At 36.3% G+C, this 23,678-nt stretch overlaps 3 protein-coding genes across 8 annotated transcripts in view; 1 reads left to right on the top strand and 2 right to left on the bottom strand.

Moving 5' to 3' along the window:
• The window catches only part of mcl1b (MCL1 apoptosis regulator, BCL2 family member b), a 30,821-nt gene extending 22,312 nt beyond the window's left edge, over positions 1-8,509 (bottom strand). For 2 of the 6 annotated variants that reach the window (XR_013817980.1, XM_079836046.1), the window contains exons 1-5: positions 8,026-8,509; positions 7,576-7,826; positions 7,159-7,459; positions 4,924-5,153; positions 4,083-4,219 (exon numbers count right to left, since the gene is read on the bottom strand). Coding sequence is in view for 4 of the 6 variants with exons in the window: in XM_079836046.1 (XP_079692172.1) it covers positions 4,083-4,109 (27 nt within the window). In the remaining 2 variants the exon portion in view is untranslated. The remainder of the gene's footprint in view (positions 1-4,082; positions 4,220-4,923; positions 5,154-7,158; positions 7,460-7,575; positions 7,827-8,025) is intronic. The other 4 variants (XR_013817981.1, XM_079836045.1, XM_079836048.1 and 1 more) reach the window with 2 other exon arrangements.
• A 2,605-nt stretch (positions 8,510-11,114) lies between these two features.
• Positions 11,115-15,518, bottom strand: ensab (endosulfine alpha b). The gene is made up of 3 exons (XM_079837368.1): positions 15,347-15,518; positions 12,780-12,902; positions 11,115-12,594 (listed from the first exon to the last, which is right to left on the bottom strand). The coding sequence occupies exons 1-3, from the start codon at positions 15,401-15,403 to the stop codon at positions 12,421-12,423; spliced, it is 354 nt and encodes a 117-aa protein (XP_079693494.1). The 5' UTR covers positions 15,404-15,518; the 3' UTR covers positions 11,115-12,420.
• A 1,521-nt stretch (positions 15,519-17,039) lies between these two features.
• Positions 17,040-22,303, top strand: hormad1 (HORMA domain containing 1). Its single transcript, XM_079837367.1, has 13 exons — positions 17,040-17,180; positions 17,270-17,330; positions 17,467-17,503; positions 17,624-17,644; positions 17,767-17,793; positions 17,947-18,014; positions 18,387-18,538; positions 19,642-19,799; positions 19,906-19,998; positions 20,098-20,149; positions 20,267-20,331; positions 20,420-20,482; positions 21,822-22,303. The coding sequence occupies exons 1-13, from the start codon at positions 17,045-17,047 to the stop codon at positions 21,900-21,902; spliced, it is 1,014 nt and encodes a 337-aa protein (XP_079693493.1). The 5' UTR covers positions 17,040-17,044; the 3' UTR covers positions 21,903-22,303.
• Positions 22,304-23,678: the final 1,375 nt, after the last annotated feature.

The following is a 23,678-nucleotide window of genomic DNA, read 5'->3' as shown; positions in this document are numbered from 1 at the left end:
AACCACACGTCATAGAATAAATCCTCATTATGACTGTAAACATCTCTCCACAAACATACTGGCGGCTAAATCTAAGAAGTAGCCTTCCATGATGGCAATACAATACCTGACACTTACTCGATATTTCTCAATACTCTTATGTAAACAGTTGTTTTAACCACTAGCACTGGAGTTCTCAATGTGCACAACAATCATAACACACTAAGACAACAGATTATTCAAAACTCTTTAGCTATTATAAAAGTTGCATCTGCATTATATTTCAAAAGCCACTGAAACATCAGCATTACCTCATACAAAATGCGCAGTTGCTTCACCAATGTAACAGTTTGAAATGTTCAAAAGCAGTTTGTTCTCAAACATAATCACAATATTGAACCATATTGAACTACAAGCTCCCCCAAACAGATCTTTTGGATTTTACATGTACATGTGCTCAGAATTAAAGATCCAGGAAGGAAGCCTCCATAAAAGGAAAAAAAGTGAGAGGGCCAGATTAAGGGAAATCAGATCAGATAAGGAGATTTTATTTACATGATGAATACCAGACGACAGTCTTCCACATGTGACTTATGAATCTTTGCTCATGCGTTTGTGTACAAAGCAAGGAACACTAATTGCATGACACAAGTCAGGCGACTCAAAGGCAACAGTGAGTCAGGGCAATTTTTTCCAGTAATACGCTGACTAATATAAACCACTAAGAACTGTTTAACCATTAAACAAGAATAATATTAAATATTAAATATTTATTAAACACATAAATCACACATTAAAAATAGTCACCTGAGGGGTCAGAGGTTGGCGCAAATTTTGTTTATTTTAGAGCAGTATCTTTATGACAGAATGTGGAAGTGACGTGTTTGTTTCCCTTGCATGCTGTAGGGGAAAGGTCATAGACCTGATGATCCAGGTCGACCTGCCATGACTAGCAGAACTGTTCTATCACCAAGATTAGCAGAACATGAAAACTAAACACTGGGAGCTTAATACAAAAAAATAAGGAAAACCTTGATAAAGTTAAACAGCAGAGTAAATGATCAAGCATGGTCAGCTTCCCTGCAGAACATGTGATGGGATCATTTAGACAACACTTTATGTCAAAGTTTTAAAGATGGGTGATATTTAATGACTAAGATAACTGTTCTTGAGGAAGCACTATACAAAAAAACTAAAAAACACATACATTAATAACATTAAGATCTCAAACTAAGAATCAAAAATGACAATACAGAGTATAATTTGTTTAATTTATTTTTTTACTTACGCTAATACAACTTTGCTTTTATTTAAACACCAAATATGTTCTATTAAGTGCTACGATAGGTCTTTTCTGCCTGCTTCATTTAGACAATGGGGTTTTCAATTTTTTCAATGCCACGGACCCCCAAATATGATCCCCATCTTGAAATTAAAAAGGCAGTTGTATAACCCAATTACTACTGTGGAAAAAATAATATTGTAAAGGTGTTGATTGTGTTATATTGTGTGTTTTTTTCTATTGTCTGTGGTACTACTGTTATATGTATTATTTAAATCAAAATGTATTTATATTTTGCAAATGTTATTTAAAATTGTATTTATTTATGTATAACAATATTCTTCTCAGTTGAATCAATTGTATTTGTTTATCTAGTTAATTAGATTAATCTTTTATTATTATATATATATATATGTATGTATACTCACTATTTTGCCAAACGTTTTGGGACGCCTGCCTTTACATGCACATGGCCTTTAATGACATCCCATTCTTAATCCGTAGGGTTTAATATGACATTGGCCCACAAGGTCTAGGAGTGTGTTTGTGGGAATTTTTGACCGTTAATTGGCCAGAGGAAAACTGGCACCCTGACTGAGCCTGGTTTCTCCCCAGGTTTATTTTTCTCCATTATGCCACCTGATGGAGTTTTGGTTCCTTGCCACTGTCGCCTTTGGCTTGGATTGCTCAGTTGGAGACACTAAATTTTCTACTAAATATCCAAATAAATGTAACTAAACTAAATCAACTAAATTACTGATCTGCCCACATTGTCACTATATGATCATTTAAATGAGCTAGATGAAATCACCGTTTTCTCCAGAGCGGCTGTACAGCCGAATCAAATTCTGTTGCATTATTTTCCTGTTTAACACTGTAAAGCTGCTTTGAAACAATCGGCATTGTGAAAAGCGCTATATAAATAAAGTTGATTTGACTTGACTTGACATTCTTCTAGAAGCGCATTTGTGAGGTCAGGCACTGATGTTGGACGAGAAGGCCTGGCTCACAGTCTCCGCTCTAATTCATTCCAAAGGTGTTCTATCGTTGAGTTGAGGTCAGGACTCTGTGCAGGCCAGTCAAGTTCCTCCACACCAAACTCACTCATCAATATCTTTATGGACCTTGTTTTGTGCACTGGTGTGTAGTCAAGATGGGAGCATGAATTTGTCCAAAATGTCATTACGAGTTCCTTTCACTGGAACTAAGGGGCCAAGACCATCCCCTGAAAAACAACCCCACACCATAATACCCCCACCACCATACATTACACTTGGCACAATGCAGTCAGGCAAGTACCGTTCTCCTGGCCAAACCCAGACTCGTCCATCGGATTGCCAGACAGAGAAGTGTGATTGGTCACTCCAGAGAACACGTCTCCACTGCTCTAGAGTCCCGTGGCGGCGTGCATTACACCACAGCATCCGATGCTTTGCATTGCACTTGGTGATGTAGGGCTTGGATGCAGCTGCTCTGCCATGAAAACCCATTCCATGAAGCTCTCTACACACTAATTTCTCTTTCAGCTAATCTGAAGGCCACACAAAGTTTGGAGGTCTGTAGCTATTGATTCTGCCGACTGTTGGCGATTTCCCAATTGCTTCCACTTTGTTATAATACCACTAACAGTTGACCATGAGATATTTAGTTGTGAGGAAATTTCCCGAATAGACCTATCATGGCACCATTCCATTTGAAAGACACTTTTATCCAAAGCGTTTTAGCAACATGGAGTAAAGTGCTTTGCTCAAGGACACACGTGTGGTGGCGACTGCTGGGTTTGAACCAGCAACCTTCTGCGTATAAGTTCAGAGGTTTAACCCTCTACACCAGGGGTGTTCAACCCTGGTCATGGAGAGCTACCACCCTGCAGATTTTAGCTCCAACCTGAATCAAACACACCTGAACCAGCTAATCATGGTGTTCACGATGCTAGATAATTACAGACAGGTTTGTTGGAGCAGGGTTGGAACTGTAATCTGCAGGACGGTAGCTCTCCAGGAGGAGCGTTAGACAGGGTGATCTCCATCACGCTAATTCAAGATGGTGGTCTAGACTCTAGAGGGTTAAACCACTGAACTGATGCACCGAAGGTTGAGCTTCTTTCCATTCTTTCACAAATGTTTGTAGAAGCAGTCTGCATGCCTTGGTGCTTGATTTTATACACCCGTGGCCATGGAAGATATTGGAACACCTGAATTCAATGATTTGTAGGGATGTCCCAATACTTTTGGCAATATAGTGTGTATATTTGTTACACTGCTTTTCTCTAAACATTTCCACAGACCTCCTAGCATTCCCTGGATCCCTGCTTGAAAACCTGCTTTAATAATGCATGCTCCTCCTCCTATTGTTCCACATTCACAGAAGTCAATAGACAATACATCTAACAAAGCAGTTTCTAATAATAAATGCAGTCAGGATATGCACATTGTTTGTACACTTAATATGTATTTGCACTTTATTCTTTACATTAACTATTGTGTTCCACTGGATTTTTATCCACACTAAGTAGTCTATTGTATAACACAGCAGTCTAGAATGTTTGATTCTGATTGGCTGATGGGCGTTCTAATGTTGTTCAAATTACAGCATGGCTATGAAGTAGTTTTAGTCTTGACCACACTACAGTTCCATATCCCTTTATCAATGTATTCCAGTTATTTTAACTGGCCAAGCAAATAAGTCTATTACAAATGAGTGGCTTTTAACCCCTCATTAAAGATGTATGTTGTGTGATACTTTAATACCAGGAAAAATACCAGGACTACCATAGCACAAGACTGTACAGATTAGTACATGTGTTGTCACATGGCTTTACCTGTATTCCACTGAGTTTAACAGCCATGTGCCTCCTGGCTCAGGTAACCACAGCAGGTGCTTCTGCAGTGAGCTGGAGGATCAGGTGAGGCCCTGTGTGTGTCATTACCATAGTCCTCATTAGACCCCACGGATGGCCTGTAACCAGACACGAAGCCAATCTGAGCAAATAAGCACACTCACAAAAATTTTTGTTTAGCTTAGCCAGAAAAACCCACAGACCTCTTCTTCCCATTGAAAGACTAAAACTTTAGGACCTTTTTTGTCTTTGGTTTTTTAATTAGCTCAAACTGTTTGAAGTAGACTAAATCGTTTTTCATGTTAAAAAACCTTTATAAAGATTTGTTGTTAAGGAAATTCCTAGTTATAGGAGTTAAAGGGATAGTCCACGCAAATTCTTATAATTTACTCTAATTCACTATCATTTTCACACGGTCATGTCACTCCAAACCGGTTTGACTTCCATTCTTCTTTGGAACTCAAAAGAAAATATTGAAAAATGTATCAGGTTTTTTTTTGTTTTGTTGTTTCGTGAAACTAGGGGACCAATGTTGATTTGGTCCCCATTGACTTTTATTGTATATACAAAATCTTTTGCATTCCACACTGGATAGAAAGTCAAACCTGTTTGGAATTTTCATTTTTGGATGAAGTACCGCTTTAAGTCATTCATTTGTTTTTTCTTCTCTTGTATTAGTTTGTCAAATGTGGGAATGCTAATGGGGAAAAAACGTTTCCACCTCTACCCAGGTGTACTAAGTGTGATGTATACAATCTGTATACAAATAGTGCAGGATGGCCACCTTCCATCAAAACTTTGTTGTATCGCCAATTAAACACACCTGAACCAGCTAGTCAAGGTTTTCAGGATCACTAAAAACGTCCAGGCAGGTTTGTTAGAGCTGAACTCTGCAGAATAGTGGCCCTCCAGAAGCAGGATTGGACACCCCTGCTGTTGAAATAAGACGTAGACGTCATAGACGTCAGAACATCTTCCTTGTCATTGGACCCTCACTGGAGATCCATTTCCTTCCTCATGGTTCATGACTTTTCCAACAGCCCTTTTCCTTATCTATGCGACACACACATGCAAAATAGTCAGATATTTCCGGAAGACATTTTGTTATGGAAAAACCTTTCCTGTGCCCTTTTTATAGGCAGTGGAAGTCATTCATTAGGGTATCCCCATGCAAGCCACTAACATCTGATTTCATTCACAGGGATTTGATCCAGAAATGTTTTTGAACGATGTAAACTGCTGAAGTTTCTTTGAACCTCATGTGATTTTAAAACTATGGCCATTCAGCATTAAAACATGACCCGTGGATACGGAAGTGTAAAGTCAGTCAAGTAAATCACACGGGTCTACTGTGTGAAAGTCATGTTAACAAACATTACTTCCACATTAAAAAAAGCAAGCCAAACTGGCTACATCCAGCGCCTTCAGGCAAAAAGTACAGCAAACGAGATTAAGAAATCAATTGAGAAACTTCCCTGTATAAGGAAGGATTAGAAATGACGACCACACTGAGGTCATATGTCATGCTTTCAACACAGTCTACAGTTAAAAAGCAAAAAGAATGTGCTAATGTATGTTTCAAAGAATAATCTCAGCCAGATTATGTCTCAGAAAATTAAATTCTATTTGAGCCAAAACCAGATTAGTCAAGAGTTTACAGTGGCTGAGAGGTTTGGTTACAGTAGTCATGACAGTGACTCATGATGACAGCCAGAAGGATGGCAAGGGGTTTGTATATTTAAAATGAAATACTAATATGGGTCCCGAGTAGAGGGTGATTCAACAATGTGACTAAGCAACACAATGAACTCTTTTTAAAAAAATAAAATACATGTATGACTAGTATTCATCAATGAGTTTCATTGTGCCAATGGGTTTCACTCTGCCAAACCCAAAACATTCCCGCAACAGTGCAACTTCATTCTAAAGGCTGAAATGGGAGTATACACAGGAAATGTAAACTCTTTGGAAATTTACACAACTCTGCTACAATAAAAATGTACAGATGAAAGCTAGGAAGCCTTTGAAGCTAATAACAATGGGCTAAATAAAGCACATATACTTTGGACTTATGACCTAGCCACAACTGTGTACAAGGTTCTTTGTGGTGAAGAATAAATTCAATTATCTAAGGGGGGGGGGGGGGGGAAGAAAAGAAAAACTAAGAGGGGAAAAATTACTTTACAAAAAAATAAAAACAGGTACCAGATTGTTGGTTTTAATTTGCAGTTTAGAGAACAGTATAGTCACAAAAAAAAGGGTCAACCAAAACATGTTCTCAGACTTCTCTAAACATTTCAGTGTAGGTCTAGACAACATTTAGCAGCCTTGTGGTTAAAGAACGTTCACCCAATGAAATTGTCATTTACTCGCCCAAAATTTGTTCCAAGCTTGTATGAATCTCTCTTCTGCTGAACACACAGAAAAGAAAAAAACAAAAATTTAAAAGAATGTTGGTAACCATATGGTTGATGAGCCCCATTGACTAAAATATTATGGAAGTCAAAGGGCCCCCATCAACTGTTTGGTTAACAACATTATTCCAAATATACTCCTGTGTGTTCAGCAGAGAGAGAAAAAAATAAATCATACAGATTTGGAACAACTTGAAGGCAAGTAGATGACAAATTTCATTTTTGGGTGAACTATCCTATTCTGCCATCATAGTCCTAAATTAGGACTCAAAACAAAACCACCATGAGCTTTTAGATAAAAGCTTTAAAGCTTATTTATCAGCTGAAGCCAGCACCTAAAGTTATGTGCAGGGATATGTGTGCATTATATTGTAAAATAATATTTCTGAAACAGGAAGTGACCATGAAAAATTGAAGGTGAAGTACTACAATGGCTAACTACACAATTGTATAGCAATGGCAACAAATAGTTGAGCTTTGACGTATGACAATATTTCAATCCCCAATTAAGATTATGAACATCATTGTCTGTATGCTTGAACACTGCTGGAAGTGATGACAATTTCAAATGTGATTCTAGTGTAAACTGAAAAACAACAACAAAAAACACAAACAAAAAAAAAACCTGCCATTGAAAGGTTTACCTGTGATTCAGATCAGAACAGCTGGAAATCATTTTAAATTTCACTTTTAATAAAAAAATATCGTTGATCCAGGTTTTAAATACATCAAAGTTGTCCAAAAAGGATTGTTTTGAAGATAGAAAAGAAAAACATGAATTCAAACTGATCTCTCGGTTTTAGAGTCTTTCACAAAGTCCATGTGCATTCACCGTATCAAATAAGCAAGTGCAGCTCCAAATGTAGCCACACTACCAATGGCCATCAGTGTTTTTCTCACAACCGCTTCTGTATCCGGGACATGAAAAAATTCCACAAAGCCATCCTAAGGAGAAAAAAAATATAAATATATAGGTGATTACAGGTTACATACAAAGGAAAACTCAAAACAAAGCACATATGCAGTCCTGTGGAGGTGGTGGGGAAAAAAATGAAACTCACCCATGCTTTGTTTTTGAGCAGCCAGTCCCGCTGGTCAGTGAGAAGATAGGAAGCGATGACTTCCCCCACCAGACTCACACACTTGCTTAATCCTCTGTCATTCTGATGCTTGCAAAAAATTGCTCCAAAAGTCAGCAAGCTTGCAATACGGCCCCAGTTTGTGATGCCATCGCTGAAGATTTCTGTTGCCACAGTCTTGATGAAACTCACATCTTCTCCATTCTGCTCCAGATTCAGACGTGCAATCATACCTAAGAGAGTCAAATGTTAAAGGCCACTGCGGATTCATAAATGTGGAAATACGTGGCATAAAGTGGAGCAACCTGCCAGGCCAGGTGCGTGTGCAAAGGGTGAGGCTGTTCTTATCAACCACTAAACATTATGAAACCAAGCGAAAGGGAAACAGTAGAGCGCTACATGTTAAATTAAAGAAAGAACTTATGAAATTACCTTTGTAAGCGATTTCGTGCTTTACCACAAGACTTTCCACAACCCGCTTCATCGTTGACAGAACCTGTTTGTTTCCAATTTTAGAATGAGGCAGTCCTGAAAAGTTTTTTAAGAAAATGTCAATAGTTTCTCTTGTTTCCGTGTCAAGGGACGTGTAATTGTCGATTTCCTCGCAATCCGACCCAGGTGAGGATGGTACCGAGCCTTGGAGCCCGTTCCCCGTACACTGGTCCTGTTGTTTCAGCTTCGGCATTACCAGTAGCTTGCCTCCAAACCCGCCAGAGCTGTTGACGTTAAGACTTGTTATTCCAATGCATGTTTGAAACATGTCGTTTGAAACTTTACTCCCAGGGAACATCTTTACAAATTTACACCAATGCCTTTAATCCAGTCGACGAAGCATTTAAGGGGGGACGTCTTCTTTCTTGATTTGAATTTAAACTGAACGCAATCCCTCTACATTTTTCTTATTCAAAACGGAAGCGCAGAAGGGGAACATTTCAGAATATTTATACTCTCGGAGGGGAGGGGAGGGGAGGGGAGGGACTTTGTATGGTTGGTGTGTTGACCAATCATTGACGACACACGTAGGGAACGCAAACTGCGCTTTCGAAACGTTTTGCACGTAAAATACGTCCCCACGTTCGTGTAAGCCTTGAACATGTACAATTTGGAATACGTTCTCGAACAATAGTATTTAAAATAATTTCATGTCATGTCAAAGGTTTCACAGTTAAGAGCGTAGTATAGGATTAACGACCATTCTGTTTATGAACGACCAGATATGTTTATGAGAACAAGATGTATGTTTGGGTTTTAAAAATGTCACCATGTTTTTCCATCCTGGGTCTGTTCAGCTTTTCAAAGAGTGGGGCTCCCCCTAGTGACAAATAGTTGTAAAACAGAATTTGTAGAATAGAATTTATAACATGCACACCCCTTATGTAAGCTATAATAAAACACCCCTTATGTAAGCTATAATAAAACAGTTAGCTAAAAAGTTCAATTTCTCACGGTTCAGGTTTTCCCCCAAAAGAGCTCCATTTTATATTTTGCTAAATTAAAATCGGCACATTGGCACTAGTAAACACTGTGATGGTTCAGCTCTATATGCAAGATATTTTAGGGGGGAAATTTTGAATTTATGATTATGAATGACATGCTGGGCGCGCAATTGTGTAAAATGACCACCGCAGGCGCGTCTTTGTTTTAATTCTTTGATTACATCCGTTTTGCAGTTTCCTTTCTTTCTACAGCAAAACGAGAATTACAGTAAATAGTCTTAAAAATGTATTTTATATGATCATTCGATCGATTTACTTGCACTATAATACCACAAACTTTATATATATAAAAAAGTAGGGCTGTCAAAAGATTAATCGCGATTAATCGCATCCAAAATAAAAGTTTGTGTTTACATAATATGTGTGTGTACTCTGTTAATTATTATTTATATATATATATATATATATATATATATATATATATATATATATATATATATATATATATAAATACACACACAAGCATGTATATATTTAAGAAAAAAATATTATTTTTATATATAAAACATTTATATTTATATATTATAGATTATATAAATGTATATACAGTATATACATGCAAATATTTCTTAAATATATACATGAATGTGTGTGTATTTATATATTACAATGCGATTAATCTTTTGACAGCCCTAAAAAAAAGTAAAACAATTATAGGCCTATAGGCCTAATCAAACCAAAGTAAACACGTGGAAGTTATCTACATTTCGTTCGAAAAAGTACCACTCAAATGCTGTTGCTATTAATGTAAAACTTTATTCTGAAGTTCAGACAGCTCCAATATTCATTTTAAACATCTATCTTTGCTTCGTGATTAGCTATCCTTCCATGTAAATATAAGTGTAAGGAACCTGATGATTCTGGAAACCTCTGGAAATCCATTATCAAACACAAATGCATTCCAGCAAAACATCTGAAGCAATAATGCATATCTATGGGGATGAAAAAATAGAAATAATTAAACCAACACCAAATGCTTCATAGTATGCAGATCATGAATACATTTTCATGAATACATTTTTACAAGGTTTTGAGTTCAGACCTGTCTGAATTTAATCCATTCAATTGTGAAGCTTTCTTTAATTACAATGCAAGAATCCTTAACCCCCATATTTACATTTCTCACTCTAGATTTGATGATATTCTTGTCATGTTGCTATTAACAAATAAAAAGATAAAACACAAGCTTAGTGAATATTGGAAAGAACATTTACAAATTCTAAAGACAGACAGATAATGCAAGACAAAATGCACAAATATGACACCAGATGCAGTTTGACTATTTACAATTTGGCTGCAGCACAAAATAAGATTATCTCCTAGCATTGTGCAATAACGCATTCCTCAAAGGAAACATTGTAAATCCACACATACCACTGAGTGACAAATACTAAGTGCAAGACCATCATAATTCCCTGATGTATTGCCAACTGCCACCAGGACCTCAACCATATATGAAAAAAAACAACAACAAAAAAACACACATTCAATCCCTTAAATGCAAGTCACCTTTTAGTAAAATTGACATAGTGATGGTACAGTATTTTTTTTAACCAAGAATAACATGCATTAATATACATGTTTTTTGTTAGCTTCACATGGCTAAACAAATTCTCTATCAGGCCACATATAGGCAGGTATGTGGTTTAAAAGGGGCAACTTGATTAGACTATGCAAATCCTGACTTAGACACCTGGACTGTAAAACCGCCTAGGTTGAGTCTAGATTTCCCCTGTAAGGGTATCTATCATCATACTAGGATTCTGTAAAAAGTGTACAAAGTCTTACCACCTGGAATAAATGAGCTGTTAAGATCCACTACAAAGTTTCAAATGATTTACAACAGCCTTCTTCAAACTTTGAAGAAGCTACAGAGGTTTATTGATTCATGTCCTCTGAAGAAGGACACTTTGCTAAATGATAAGAAACTGTACCACAGATAATATATATATATATATATATATATATATATATATATATATATATATATATATATATATATATATATTTTTTTTTTTTTTTTTTAAATGGGTCATAGGATATAATATTCAGTCATTTGCATGTTTGAGGTTGGTTTGAAACCCAATAATAATCTGTCTGTCAAAGAAATCAAGGATTAATATTTTTCAATATTTTTTTATGCATTTAAACATGTCTCTGTGTCCAAATTTAAGCAGAACATTTTGCTATTTAGATCTGACATATTTTACAAATGTTGAACCAAAGGTGCTGCTCCATTCTGCAAATTTCCCTCTGCACCTCATTCCTTAAAACATACATAGATATTTTGGGCCGAATAGACTCACTTTTTTAGACGGACAAGACGATTGCATCTCAGATGATCAAAAGGGTCATATCATGTGCATCATACAACATATATATGTTGGATTTTATAAAATAATCGCATTAATCCCATTAATAAATACACTGCTGTAGTGTACATGAAAGCAGAATGACTCCAGATGCCCATAAGACTTAACACAAATAGACACTACTTTTTAGAAACATACAAAACTTTTGACGTTTAACGTATGCTAAGACAAGATCAATTTCTTAAGCCCCTTTCCTTATCATGCCACATACAAAAACCATTTCTGCTCTTGGTTATTATCAGTGAATTACAACATTCTCTGTTTACACCCAAAAGCTGCGATTACAATAATCTAATCTGCCTGATTGGAACCGCTTGCTCAGATCCTACCATGGAAGGTGAAGGCTGAGAATAGTAAAACAATCCAGTCATTAGCAGCTGTTATTTGGTTAAACTGAGCCATACTCCGAGAGCGAGAGGTAGAAGAGTGTAGAGCCTACCAGCCGTCTTTACCACTATTGCTCTAACCACTCGTTCACTGACTTTTTCAAACAAATTCTCAAAAAACATTCATTCTTTTGTCATTGCGAATGATTAGAGGGCACATGTACATCTGGGGCCAATGGCTGTCAAGTATTATCTATGTAAAACAATGCCTTTTAAAACAATCTTATTTGACACTTTTAAAAGCATCTAACATCATTTTATGAAGTCTTCAAGGTTTTGTTCATAATATGACTGATGTACAGGGTACAGAGTAAAGTGCATCATGCTCCACTGGGGTCTGGAATACCGAGGGTTTAGTTTTTCCCTACCATATGTGGGACACTGAAGAGGGTAACATAGCTAGGTTGGTTAGACCTACTGAAGTGAAACAAAAATGACAGCAAAACTCAACACCCTAATGAAAACAAATGAAACAAAATAAACTGATAACCAGTCCTGGTGAAGCTGGTCTGGCGGGGCTGGGGAGGTTTTGGAAGTTTGCTCAGAGGGTTTATTCAAAACCTACGGGTGATGTTAGCCAGCCAGTTTACTTGTAACCAATGAGGACTTTCTCTGCGGAAGGTCTTGTGGGGTTGGAATGTGATCCCCGGTAACGATGTTCTTGTCTGGACCGGCTGCGGCAGGCAACTGTTTGTTCTTCATCTTTGCCTTGGCCATGTTGTAATCTCCTGAGTCAAAATACTTTTGCTGGAGACAAAAAAAATGCACAATTTGGAACACATTTAATTAAAATATTATGTAATCAAAAAAGGGTACTGTTTGTTTTGGCTATGTTGCAAGCACTGGAACTGTAAGAATATGTCTCTTGATAGTGCAATGTTTTTAGTTGTACAATTGAAGTAAAAAAGGTATGTTAAAGTCTTTAAACATACCCCTTTCTGCAGTCTCTTCATCAGGAAGTCAGAGCCACCTGGCTTTTGACCCAAGCCGGGATACTTCGCTTTCAATTTGGCCTCCTCTGTCCGCACTGGGTTTGAGTTTGTGTCTTGAGATTCCTGAAAAAAAATTTGTTATTAGACATCAATTTAATAGCTTTCATAGTCAAATTCTTATATGTACACTAAAAGTTTGGGGTCAGTAAGATTTTTTCGAAAGAAGTCGCTTATGCTCAACAGGTCTGTATTTATTTGATCAAAAATACAATAAACAGTTCTAATAGCACACAATAAAGATTCTATTATGCTGATTTGGTGCTGATTATGCTGTTTTTTATTACATTTATTACCATCAATGTTGAAAACAGTTGTGCTGCTTATTTTTGTGATAAGCAGCACATTGTTTTTTTTAGGATTCCTTCGAAAGGAAATGCAAAAAGAACAGCAACAGGTAACTTTTGATCAACTTAATACATCCTTGCTGAAATATATAAATGTATGCTTTGAATGAGTTTATGTAAACATAAACCTTTATTAAACAATGGATAGCTGTTTACTCTCATCTAGTCTTACAACTATGACTATGAGGATGAAGACGGAACAAACTAATCAACACTCAAAACTCAAACTAATAAATCTCACTCTCAAAATATAATAAACACAGCAATAAAACAAAACCCCTTTCATCATGATATCATTCTTCCTGTAATTCCCAAAAGGTGTGGTCCTTTAATCACATTTCAGGGCAAGGTACAACATGATGTTTAGGTTGCCATTAAATTCCCAGGTGTTTTTTTTTATAATAACTCTCTGATAGTGGCTTCACTATTACTGGATAGGGAAATTCGATTTTGGTTTCAATTTGAATGCAAGCTAAAATAAACAAACACCACAATCTGGATAATCTGTCACAACTGAAACCATTCATCAACATCCGAGTCAAGGCGATTTGTAAACATCTCAAGGTTTCTGTTTTGTTGTGGTTTAAAATGGGGTTTGTTTTGAACAGTAAAACAGCTAAATCAGTCTTCAGGTCTTGCAATAGCATAGCACAGATATTGAAGGTTACAGAAAGATAAATTCTTGAGGACCTAGAGTACATATCTTTCACCCTCATTTGTGCGGTTGCATTTTATCATCCTCTGCTTCGCCCTAAGCTAAGGAATGGTGGGGTGTTTAGACTGAGGTTTGGATAATTGTAAAGAACGAAACACAACAAAAGGGCTAATGACATAGACTGCAGTGTATACACAGTTAAGTATACTTCTATTATGAAAGCATGACTTGAGATTAAGACCATTTTTGCAAATACTTAGACTGTGTCAAAAGGGGCAGATCTTGTATGTTATGTTGTCTAAAAGATACATTTGCATTCAATTGTAGCACAAGGCAGATTGCAGAAAAACAGGTTTGTAACTCCTCATGACACAGTATCTAAGTTCTACATGCTACACCCTATGAGTCTATGCGAGTAAAATCATTAATAAAACAGTATTTTAAAACACAAAGGCAGAATCCTGTTTGAGCTTAGTCCACTCTATTTTTGTTTATTCTATTTCTATTTTCTATTTTGTTTATTCTATTTCTCTATTTCTGTTTATTCGTCTCAGAATCTGGAATTTCCTTCCCCTCAATGGTATGGATCAAAAACAGGTCTAGCCAAATGAATAATAATAATGTTTTTCATCAAAAGAGAAATGTTCATAACTCTAAGTTCAAAACTTTAAGTCAGTTACTTAAAAATATAGATTGGTCGAAATTTGATACAGAAAAGTAAGCCTGGTTGCCCCTTGGCTTAACTGTTAGTTGGTCATTCTAGATCTTAAGACATGGTTGTTTATGCAACAGACCCCTGGAGAAGAAACAGACTCTTCTGCTTAGGTCCAGTATGCTGATTCACAAGGATCTATAACAAGTAATTTATGAGCTGCTATATTCAGCACCAGCTGGGGGAAAAAGTGCAAACAATGCTGTTTAGTTCCCACAGTAAAAACTACACGCACTTGGGACTCCTGATCGTGTCTTGAATCTCATTTCATGGATACATGCCATTTCAGCACAACACTGTCAATAAACAGTGGTCTCCAGATGTTGTTATAAATTGAACATGAACAACGAAATCTATCAGAATCAGTTTTTTCTACAATTTCTTTCGTAGTATGGATTGACAACTTTGTGGAAACATATGAAAATGGGCGCCCCAGTTATTTTTGTTCATACAACCCAACTGACACCATCAGGTTAGAGTAGGTGTGACAAAAATGAAGAGCGACAGAATGAACCAATCAAACGCTGTTATTTCGTGACGTCTGAGCTCACTGACCAATCAAAAGGAGGCCCATGCTTGTGAAATGCTCGACTATCACCTTGTTTAACTCATGCAGGTGACAGCTCAGCAATCAAACAGCACAGAATCAGAGATATTTCTGTTGAAGGTGTCAGTGAGCAATAAGCAGTAATTCTAATATAAATGAATTAATGCGTAATGACATTATAGTGGATGAAATTGACAGACACCGTAAGAGACTGCAAAGAACGAGGCGCAGCCCCAATCTAATCCCCACCTGATTCTCGTCCATCTGCTCCAATTGCGTCTCCGTGTCCTGGGTATCTGATGACATGTCTGTCCGGCGTTTGCTGCTTAATCAACGCGTTGGGAATGTAAATTTTGCTGTCTATTCGTGCCCGATCCGATCCACCCACGGTGTTCTATTCAGTATCAAAATGGCGTTCGCTGCAGCGACGTCACTTTGGGGGACGGTCACGCAGCGCAAAAGCCAATAGGAATCTGGTTTGATGTTTGACAGACAGGAGAACCAGCCAGTAGATTTCCAATAGTCATATCAAAATAAATAATTGACCAATGGCAAGCTACAATACCTTTGCGAACTCATACATACAATAATAAAGATTATATAGGGCTGTTGAATTATATTAAAATCTACTGGGGGTGTTAATAAAAAATTCTCAATAGGTTTTCAATGTTGAACATGCCTGCGACTATATTGTTATCTAGAGGAGACCTTATAATTGCTATTTTTGAAATTGTAAGTTTAGGCCTAGTCCTAAATAGACTCTATATACAATTAATAAATGATGCATTTTAATACATTTTTATAGTATTTAATATATCAAAATAAAAAAGTGACCAATGATAAGCTACAATGCCTTTGAATCTGCTACCTACCCTAATTGTATTATAATATTTTCCCTGCACAACTCCATTATGTTCAAGACTTGACATCCTTGAGGTAAGAACGACATTTGATACTTTTAACAAAAGTATTCGCTGATTATTAATATAATGTATTTGTGTTGGATTGGATATATACTGTAGTGGAAATGTATCGTCACTAGCCTATATCGTCACCATTTCAGAGTAGAAAATCCAAAAACTTTACACTTTAAAAAAAGAAGGGAAAAAAACACTTCAAAAATGTATGAGAAGAGCTTTTTATTTGAAAACGTTACATAAAGCCATAATTCGCGTTGCTGTTTTTCAAAGTAAGAAATAATGCTTTATTGGTATAAATTGAATGCTTCATTGTTATAATTATTTGCATAATTTTATTTTTCTGTATTATATAATTTAACATTTGATTGCTTGTTTATATGGTACGTAGACATAATGAGACAGTAATAAATAAGAGAGGTCCCATTTTGGTGTTATCCTACTGCTAATATTTCGACGGCTTTCTTCGTTTTTATCGTGACTTGACGTGTACGTGACGTAGGTGTTTATGGCGCGAGATGGCGCGCGAGAGTGATTGACAGTTTAAACGTCGGTTGATGAGACAGGCCAACATAATTGCTATGATCCAGTTTTAGGATACATTTGCCTTTGGATAAAGTCGTCTTTATTGCCAACGTTATTTGGTAAGATGATTATATTCTTTACACGGTTATGTGTTTTTGAGTAACAGAAACTTTGCTGCAATTGTACGTTACCAAAGACATCAAGTGAGTAACTTAACTGTTAACGTTAATACATTATATTTGCAGATGCAAATTTTTTGGCTTTTGACTGGTAATCTGTCACGATCATCATGGCATGTGAACAGAAACTGCGCTCTCTTCAGGTAACGTAACGTTAACGTTAAATATTTGTGTCTCGAAACCAGCAAACTACCGTTACCACCAACCATTTGAAACGAATTTAACTTTCGCTTGTCTATGTTTTTTGCTAGCCTGTCCATAAGTTGTGACTCTAACAGTAACTTGTACACTAAATGTGTTTTTGTGTGTTTTTCCAGAATTGTCAGATGCTGCCGGATGTGGTGTCCACCGATCAGCAGTCGTTGGTGCTTGTGAAAAAACTTCTAGCCATTGCTGTCTCAAGCATCACTTACCTCAGGGGTCTTTTCCCAGAAAAGGCCTATGGACGCAAATATGTTGGAGGTAAAAGTAACACATCACAGGTAACCTATCCTTAATTATTTCATTATTATAACATTTCATAATCTGTGTTTCCCCCTTTCGTTTCACAGAGCTGAAAGTCCTCATACTGCGAGAGCATAGCTGCCCTGGTGCTCAGCAGATAGTGCAGTGGTAAGTGGACAGTTGACAAAGACATTCCCTTAATGAAAAATGTATTAAAACGCTAAAAATGAAAGTACATATTCATATTTTTAATGCGTATTCTGGTCAAAACTACATGAAGAGTATCTCACCATCACTTTTTCAGGTTGCAGGGATGTTTTGATGCACTTCAAAAAAGATACGTAAGTCTGTTCTTTTATACTCTTCTGTAGTTTTCTTTTATATTTCTTAACCAGTTATATGACTGATCATCATCACTGTTAGTAACCTTTGAACCTTTTGAATCTGCTTTGCTTCATCAGCTGCGCATGGTTCTTCTATCAGTGAGTATTCATTAATTGATTTGAAAACTATCAGTAATCAAAATCAATTTATATGTATGCAGCAGAACTATACTAGGTTATAATATATAATAATATAAAAATGTGACTATTTTTACTTGCAGATTTACTGTGATCCAGACAATCCACAGGTGATCAGACATTCTCTCTTTTTTTGATTGAATGCCATAAAATGTTACTTTTTAAATAAAATAATATAATGCAGATGAAATCATTTCATGATGACCTTGTTTTTGTATTTCAGATTTTGAATTTGCATTTTTACTTCTTTCTTTTGTTTGCAGAAAGTGACTGAATGCTACCAGTTTAAAATCAAATACACCGAGAAAGGACCTCAGATGGACTTTGAGAGGTGGCATATCTATTTGAGCAGTTAAAGGGATAGTTCACCCAAACATTCTGTCATGATTTACTCACCCTCAAGTTGTTCCAAACCTGTATGGATTTTTTTTCTTCTGCTGAACACAAAAGAACAATTTTACAGAACAAAATACAGGTTTGGAACAACTAGAAGGTGAGTAAATGATGACAGAATTTTCATGTTTGGGTGAACTATCCCTTTAACAAAACTACTGTAGATGATGGATTACAACCCAAAAGTACAAAAATATTGCAGCGCAAAATACATTATTTACATAGCATGTCCTAATATAATTTTTCAAGCATTGTTATTTACTACCACATATTAATGTTTACTCTCGTGAATATAAATATCTGTTTTCAGCAAAAATGGGCAGAACCTGACTAAAATGGCCTGTGACAACACCCAGAAATCCAGTATGCTGCTGGTGCGTAAACTTTACATGCTGATGCAAAATCTCGGCCCTCTGCCTGACGACGTCTGCCTCAACATGAAACTCTTCTACTATGATGAGGGTAAACCTACGCTTGCTATATTCTACAGACTGTACCACTCACATGAAGTACACTGTTTGTCTCTTATTTCTCTTTTGTATGTGATTTATTTAAAAGCATTTACTTTGCCAAACCATGGCAAAGTTGTCCTTTGATTTGGCCCTATCATATCCCTGAAGCATTTCTAAATTTCTAATTTATCTTTTTGTTTCATTATTTAACATTTTTGTAGCGATGCACCAATTATGATTTTCCATGGCCGATTGTTTTTGCAAGCAAATGGGCCGATTCCCATACTGGTTGCCCTTTATAAGCAAATTTATTTGTTGTTTATTTGCTCTATAACAGGCAAACTGACCTTAAACAAAAAATATCTTAGTCATTTGAAATTCGAGTCAACCACTGTATTTTAATCACAATCTAAACAAAGATGCTACACATACGTAGCATGAGCAGTTGTTTTTGATTTGAAGTAGATTGTATAATTTCAAGGTTTATAGAAAAAACAGAATGGTCTGACTTTAGATTTGTGAAATTATGCTACATAAGACACCTGCACAAAACAAAAACACTCTCTGACAGTAGAAGGCGCTTATGGAACAGCTGCGGTTTCTTTTGGTACTGCTGAACAGAAAAGAAAATGCCATCAAAACTTTTCTGAAGAACGTTTCCCCCACCCCCAATTTAAAATTTCGATTTTTTTCCCCCTATATTTCGAGCATCACAAACTGTGAGCTTGCTGTGCCTGTATTCACTAGACAACTTTGGTGTGTCCCATCTATGGTCTGTGTTAACGGACTTCATAATATTTCCACACAAATGACCTTTTGGGAAATTATTACAATGCAGTTTTTTGTGTGCAAGTCCAGAATAGGAATCAGCCAAAATAAAACTAAAAACCCTAACCCGGTTCTGATTTATGACTGGTCGAACGGTCTCTACATTTTTGTTTAATGTTTACATTGAAATATAGAGAATATTAGTTTATTTGTTTTTTTAATTAATACAATATAGTTGAATATAATGCAACATTTAATAGTTTTTTGGCCTTTCATAGTAAAACGTTTGGGCACCTCTGGTATTGGTGTTTTATTATTCGGTGTCAAAGTGTATTTGTGTTTCAGTGACCCCTCTGGAGTATCAGCCACCAGGCTTTAAGGAGGATGACAACAGGACACTGATATTTGAGAGGGAACCAGTAAATCTGACCATGGGAGAGGTGGTCACACCTTTTCATAGCCTCAGAATGAACGTCACCACTGAGCGGAAGAGACTTGATCCAGTGAGATAAAGAAGCTAGGGGCCTACTGATCTGCCTAGCAGAAAATATTATATCAGTCGTGTAAAGAAGTGGTCGATACTATGCATGTTTTTATGTGTGTTGACAGCCTGATGATGATGATGTGGAAGTATGCGTGAGTACAAAATGGTCTTTGAAAATGTTTGAGGATGGGACGATGTCTGAAACTTCAGTTCAGCAGGTGGGGTCCTTTTAATAGTTAGCAGATATTTCCTCAGTTCCTTTTCTGCCTTAACTTTACAAAGTATTAATCTCAAATGATGGACTTATTTGCTCGCAGGAGTTGATGACAAAGGAGAATGTCATCACTGATGCTGGCATTGAATACTCAGGTGAATGTTATAACTTATACTCTGTGTCTGCCAGTTTAATGACATCGGCATGAACCTAATCAAGGCAATCACCACCAACTCTCAGCAACCATTATTCATGGTCTGTCACATTTACAGAAACTCAGGAGAACTCACAACAGCCTAACAGAAGCAGCAAGGAGGATCTTACAACAAATGCAAAGGTAGTGCTAAACAATTCCCCACACATTCCAGTCTGCTCTAGTGGCCTGTGTATAATTATGTTTGTGATGTTTATTTCATCTGGTACAGAAAACTGCTGATCTTAAGGTGGACGCCAGGAGGACCAGGAGTGGATGCATTTTTGAGCCTAAGGTGGGAAATACAATGCCCATGGCCCGTGTTTGTGTTGGCAAGTTTGTTGGACTTGTATCACATTTACCAGTATAATCACTGGAACTTTGTGCATATTTGTTTAGTCATTGAATTTAAATGCAAAATAGTCTCTTGCAACATTTCTCATTCTGACAGCTCTATCATGTGATCAGATCAGTTTGTCACTTTAAAACAGGTTATTCAAGCGTTCATGTTCTGATGAACTGTAGTTCCCCTTAAAAAAAAGAAGTATACTTAAGTAAAGATCAAGTACATTTTTAAGTACACTTTATGTAGAAAGTATTATAATATCAATGTGTACTAGAAGTAAACTTGTACGTGTACTTTTTCAATACTGCTTGGGACTAAATTGTCCCGCTTTTTAGTATATAAAAGTAACATACAATTTAGTGTATAAAAGTGTAACAATAGTTTTCGTTAAGTGAAAATAGCAACACACTTATAATTTACTATTTATATATTATTTTTGCACTTTAATTATACTACTATGTTCCTATTTAGGTATATATTTTTTTTACTTGAAATATACCTTTAACTGTACTTTAACTTTCCATTTTAAAAACATTTTATTCTAGCTTCATGCATCCTTTTTTGTCAACACTTAAATGGTATGTTTCATTTTAAAAAAAGCAACATTTTAAACAAAAAGCTGAGAAAATCGCATTTTTGTCCACAACTACGTCCGGATCGGATTCAGAATGATGATCAAAACACAGGGAGTAGATTGAGTCCATCAACACCCCCAAAGCTTAACAGTCATTTCCTCTTCAAGGGTTCGACATTTCATTCAGTAATGTTTGGCAGTTATGATTTATATGATGTTTGATGATCGCATTGTTTACATTTACTTCTTCTTCACCTGTGTTTTGATCCTCTGTACTCGTTCAGAAGATGCGTAATAGCGACCCCTACCATATAACAGTGAAAACATGGATAGCCGGAAAATTCAGTCTGTGGCGGGGAAAGAGTAAAGTAAATTTTAACTAAATTCCTAGTGGACTAGCCTACACAAAAAATTCAGATACTCAGAATTAGATACATTATGGTTTTCCTTATAAATCATGTGAAAAAGTATTTATTGGGCTACTCAATAAAAAGAGTAAACACAAATACAACCCTAGTATTCTTAGAATACTTAATTATACATTATAAAGTATATCTCGATCAAAAGAGTACATGTATAGTCAAAATATACTTACACTTTTCTGTCAGTATAAGTCAAGTATACTTAAGTGCAATTTTAAGTATATTTCTGAGAAGTACATAAATAGTGGACTGAAAGTATACTTTCTTATTTACACTTTCTCTATCTCTGCAGATCTCTCAGTTAGAGTTCCCGCTAAGCCAAGATCCCCAGCCATGTGCCCCGAAGAGACGCAAAGTCAGTGTACCCAAATAACACTGTGACTAGTACACTCACAATATTTCCAGTACAGTCACACAGCAATACTGACCCATGATGCATGCTGTTTAATGTCTTTTGGTTTGATTCATTCAGTTGCAGAAAAGCTTTGTAAAACAAGTTTTATGGTTTAAGGGCATATGATAACATGATGAGTGCACTAAGGAGTTTTAAATGGTGTATTTTGTTGTTTATGTTAATATTCTATGAGGTACATTTGAATAGTCATCATTTGCTTTCAGTGGCAGCCAGGGAATTATCGTAGGATTGTTGTGTTCTAGTCACTGCAGATAAGGTACCATGTACAGATTTAGTTATTCCACCAGATGGCGCCATGCACATTGTGTGTTTGTATCGAAACAGTGATTCCAATAAAAAACATGCCGTTTTGAGTTGTGAAGCAGTTTTTATGGAATATTTGGGATAAATTTGGCTTTGTTTCTTGATGCTGGTCAAGCAACACCAAAAGCTCTAGTGTGAAAGCAAAAGAGCGAAGGGGCTTCTGCTGTCTCTGATCAGTGACAAATCAAGTCCCAAAGACTGTTTCACTGCCAAGCCAGAAACTGCGGATCTGGAATTGGAGTTTGAGATACTTTTGTCCCTGGCCAACTTCTTGGTACTGGTTACTGAAGGTTTCCTCTTCAGTCTGTGATGTTTAGTACAAGGTTACTTGGACAACCAAAGTGACATACTAAAATAATAAATCTATACATGCAGACAAATAGATTTTGCACTGCTGTGACAATTTATAAATTATATTATAAACTCTGCTAACAATTTTTTAAAATGTTTTAATATTTTTTTCCCATTAAGTTGATGTTGTTTCTGAATGTTCTCTGAACGTCCAAAACGTCACGTTTTAAAAAAAAATGTCTTGGTTATGCGAAAATTAAGGAACACTCTAGTTTGCAAACATAGGAATGTTATTTTTGAATGTTTTGAAACCTTCTGAAAAATGTACTATCTTTTAAAAAAAATTAGACGAAATTCTAAATTAAAATGTTCAGGAAAAGAAAAAAAAACCTGACATGTTTGATGTATAGATTGATCATTTTCAGGAAAAGACATTCAATGATTGAAGAATAGATAATGTTTATGTGATAATGTTTTGAGAACATTAAAGACCATATAACTTTGAATGAACATTACTGGAAGAACGTTTATTAAGAGAACCCTGACCAAATTTTAGCCAAAGTTCTAATTACTAAGTTAGATGGGGATATAGAGTGCAGAATAGTCCTTTTTTTCACATGCTAAATTAAGCTAAATCAGTTATAACATATGAGAGTTTTTTTGCCAGCATTTTTTTTAATCTTTTATCAGACCTACTTGAAAAAATATACACAACTGCATCCCAGTTCAAAGGCTGTAACCTCTCAATTAGGACGCATCTCATATAGCAAAGTTTTTATTTGCAAAAAATATTCTATCTAGATCTCCACGGTAAAAAAATAATCTATAAGCAGTAGCCCCTGTTTACAACCGTGTTCACTTTATCTAGTTCCAGAATATTTGTTGGCTCATTGCCTGAGTGTACCAAGAAGTTGGCCAGAGACAAAAGTGTCTCAAACTCCAATTCCAGATCCTCAGTTTGAGGCTTGGCTGTGAAACACTGTCTTCAGGACTTGACCTGTCACTGATCAGTTACAGCAGAAGCCCCTTCACCCTTTTGCTTTCACACTAGAGCTTTCGGTTTTTGACATCAGAGTTTGGTCCGTTTAGCATCTGCTCTTCCTTTTTGTACTCACACTGATGATGCAAACATATCGCAGT

Source organism: Gobio gobio (assembly GCF_949357685.1).
Source record: "Gobio gobio genome assembly, chromosome: 15".
NCBI lineage: Eukaryota > Metazoa > Chordata > Actinopteri > Cypriniformes > Gobionidae > Gobio > Gobio gobio.
This window is presented reverse-complemented; position numbering and strand designations above follow the sequence as displayed.

Coding starts and splice junctions, on each gene's coding strand:
- ensab (XM_079837368.1), bottom strand. CDS start 15,403: ATGTCATCAGATACCCAGGACACGGAGACGCAATTGGAGCAGATGGAC. Junction 12,903..15,346: donor AGCAGATGGACGAGAATCAG/GTGGGGATTAGA, acceptor ATTTTTTTTCAG/GAATCTCAAGACACAAACTC. Junction 12,595..12,779: donor TGAAGAGACTGCAGAAAGGG/GTATGTTTAAAG, acceptor TTTTGTCTCCAG/CAAAAGTATTTTGACTCAGG.
- hormad1 (XM_079837367.1), top strand. CDS start 17,045: ATGCTGCCGGATGTGGTGTCCACCGATCAGCAGTCGTTGGTGCTTGTG. Junction 18,015..18,386: donor CCTCAGATGGACTTTGAGAG/GTGGCATATCTA, acceptor ATCTGTTTTCAG/CAAAAATGGGCAGAACCTGA. Junction 18,539..19,641: donor ACTCTTCTACTATGATGAGG/GTAAACCTACGC, acceptor TTTGTGTTTCAG/TGACCCCTCTGGAGTATCAG.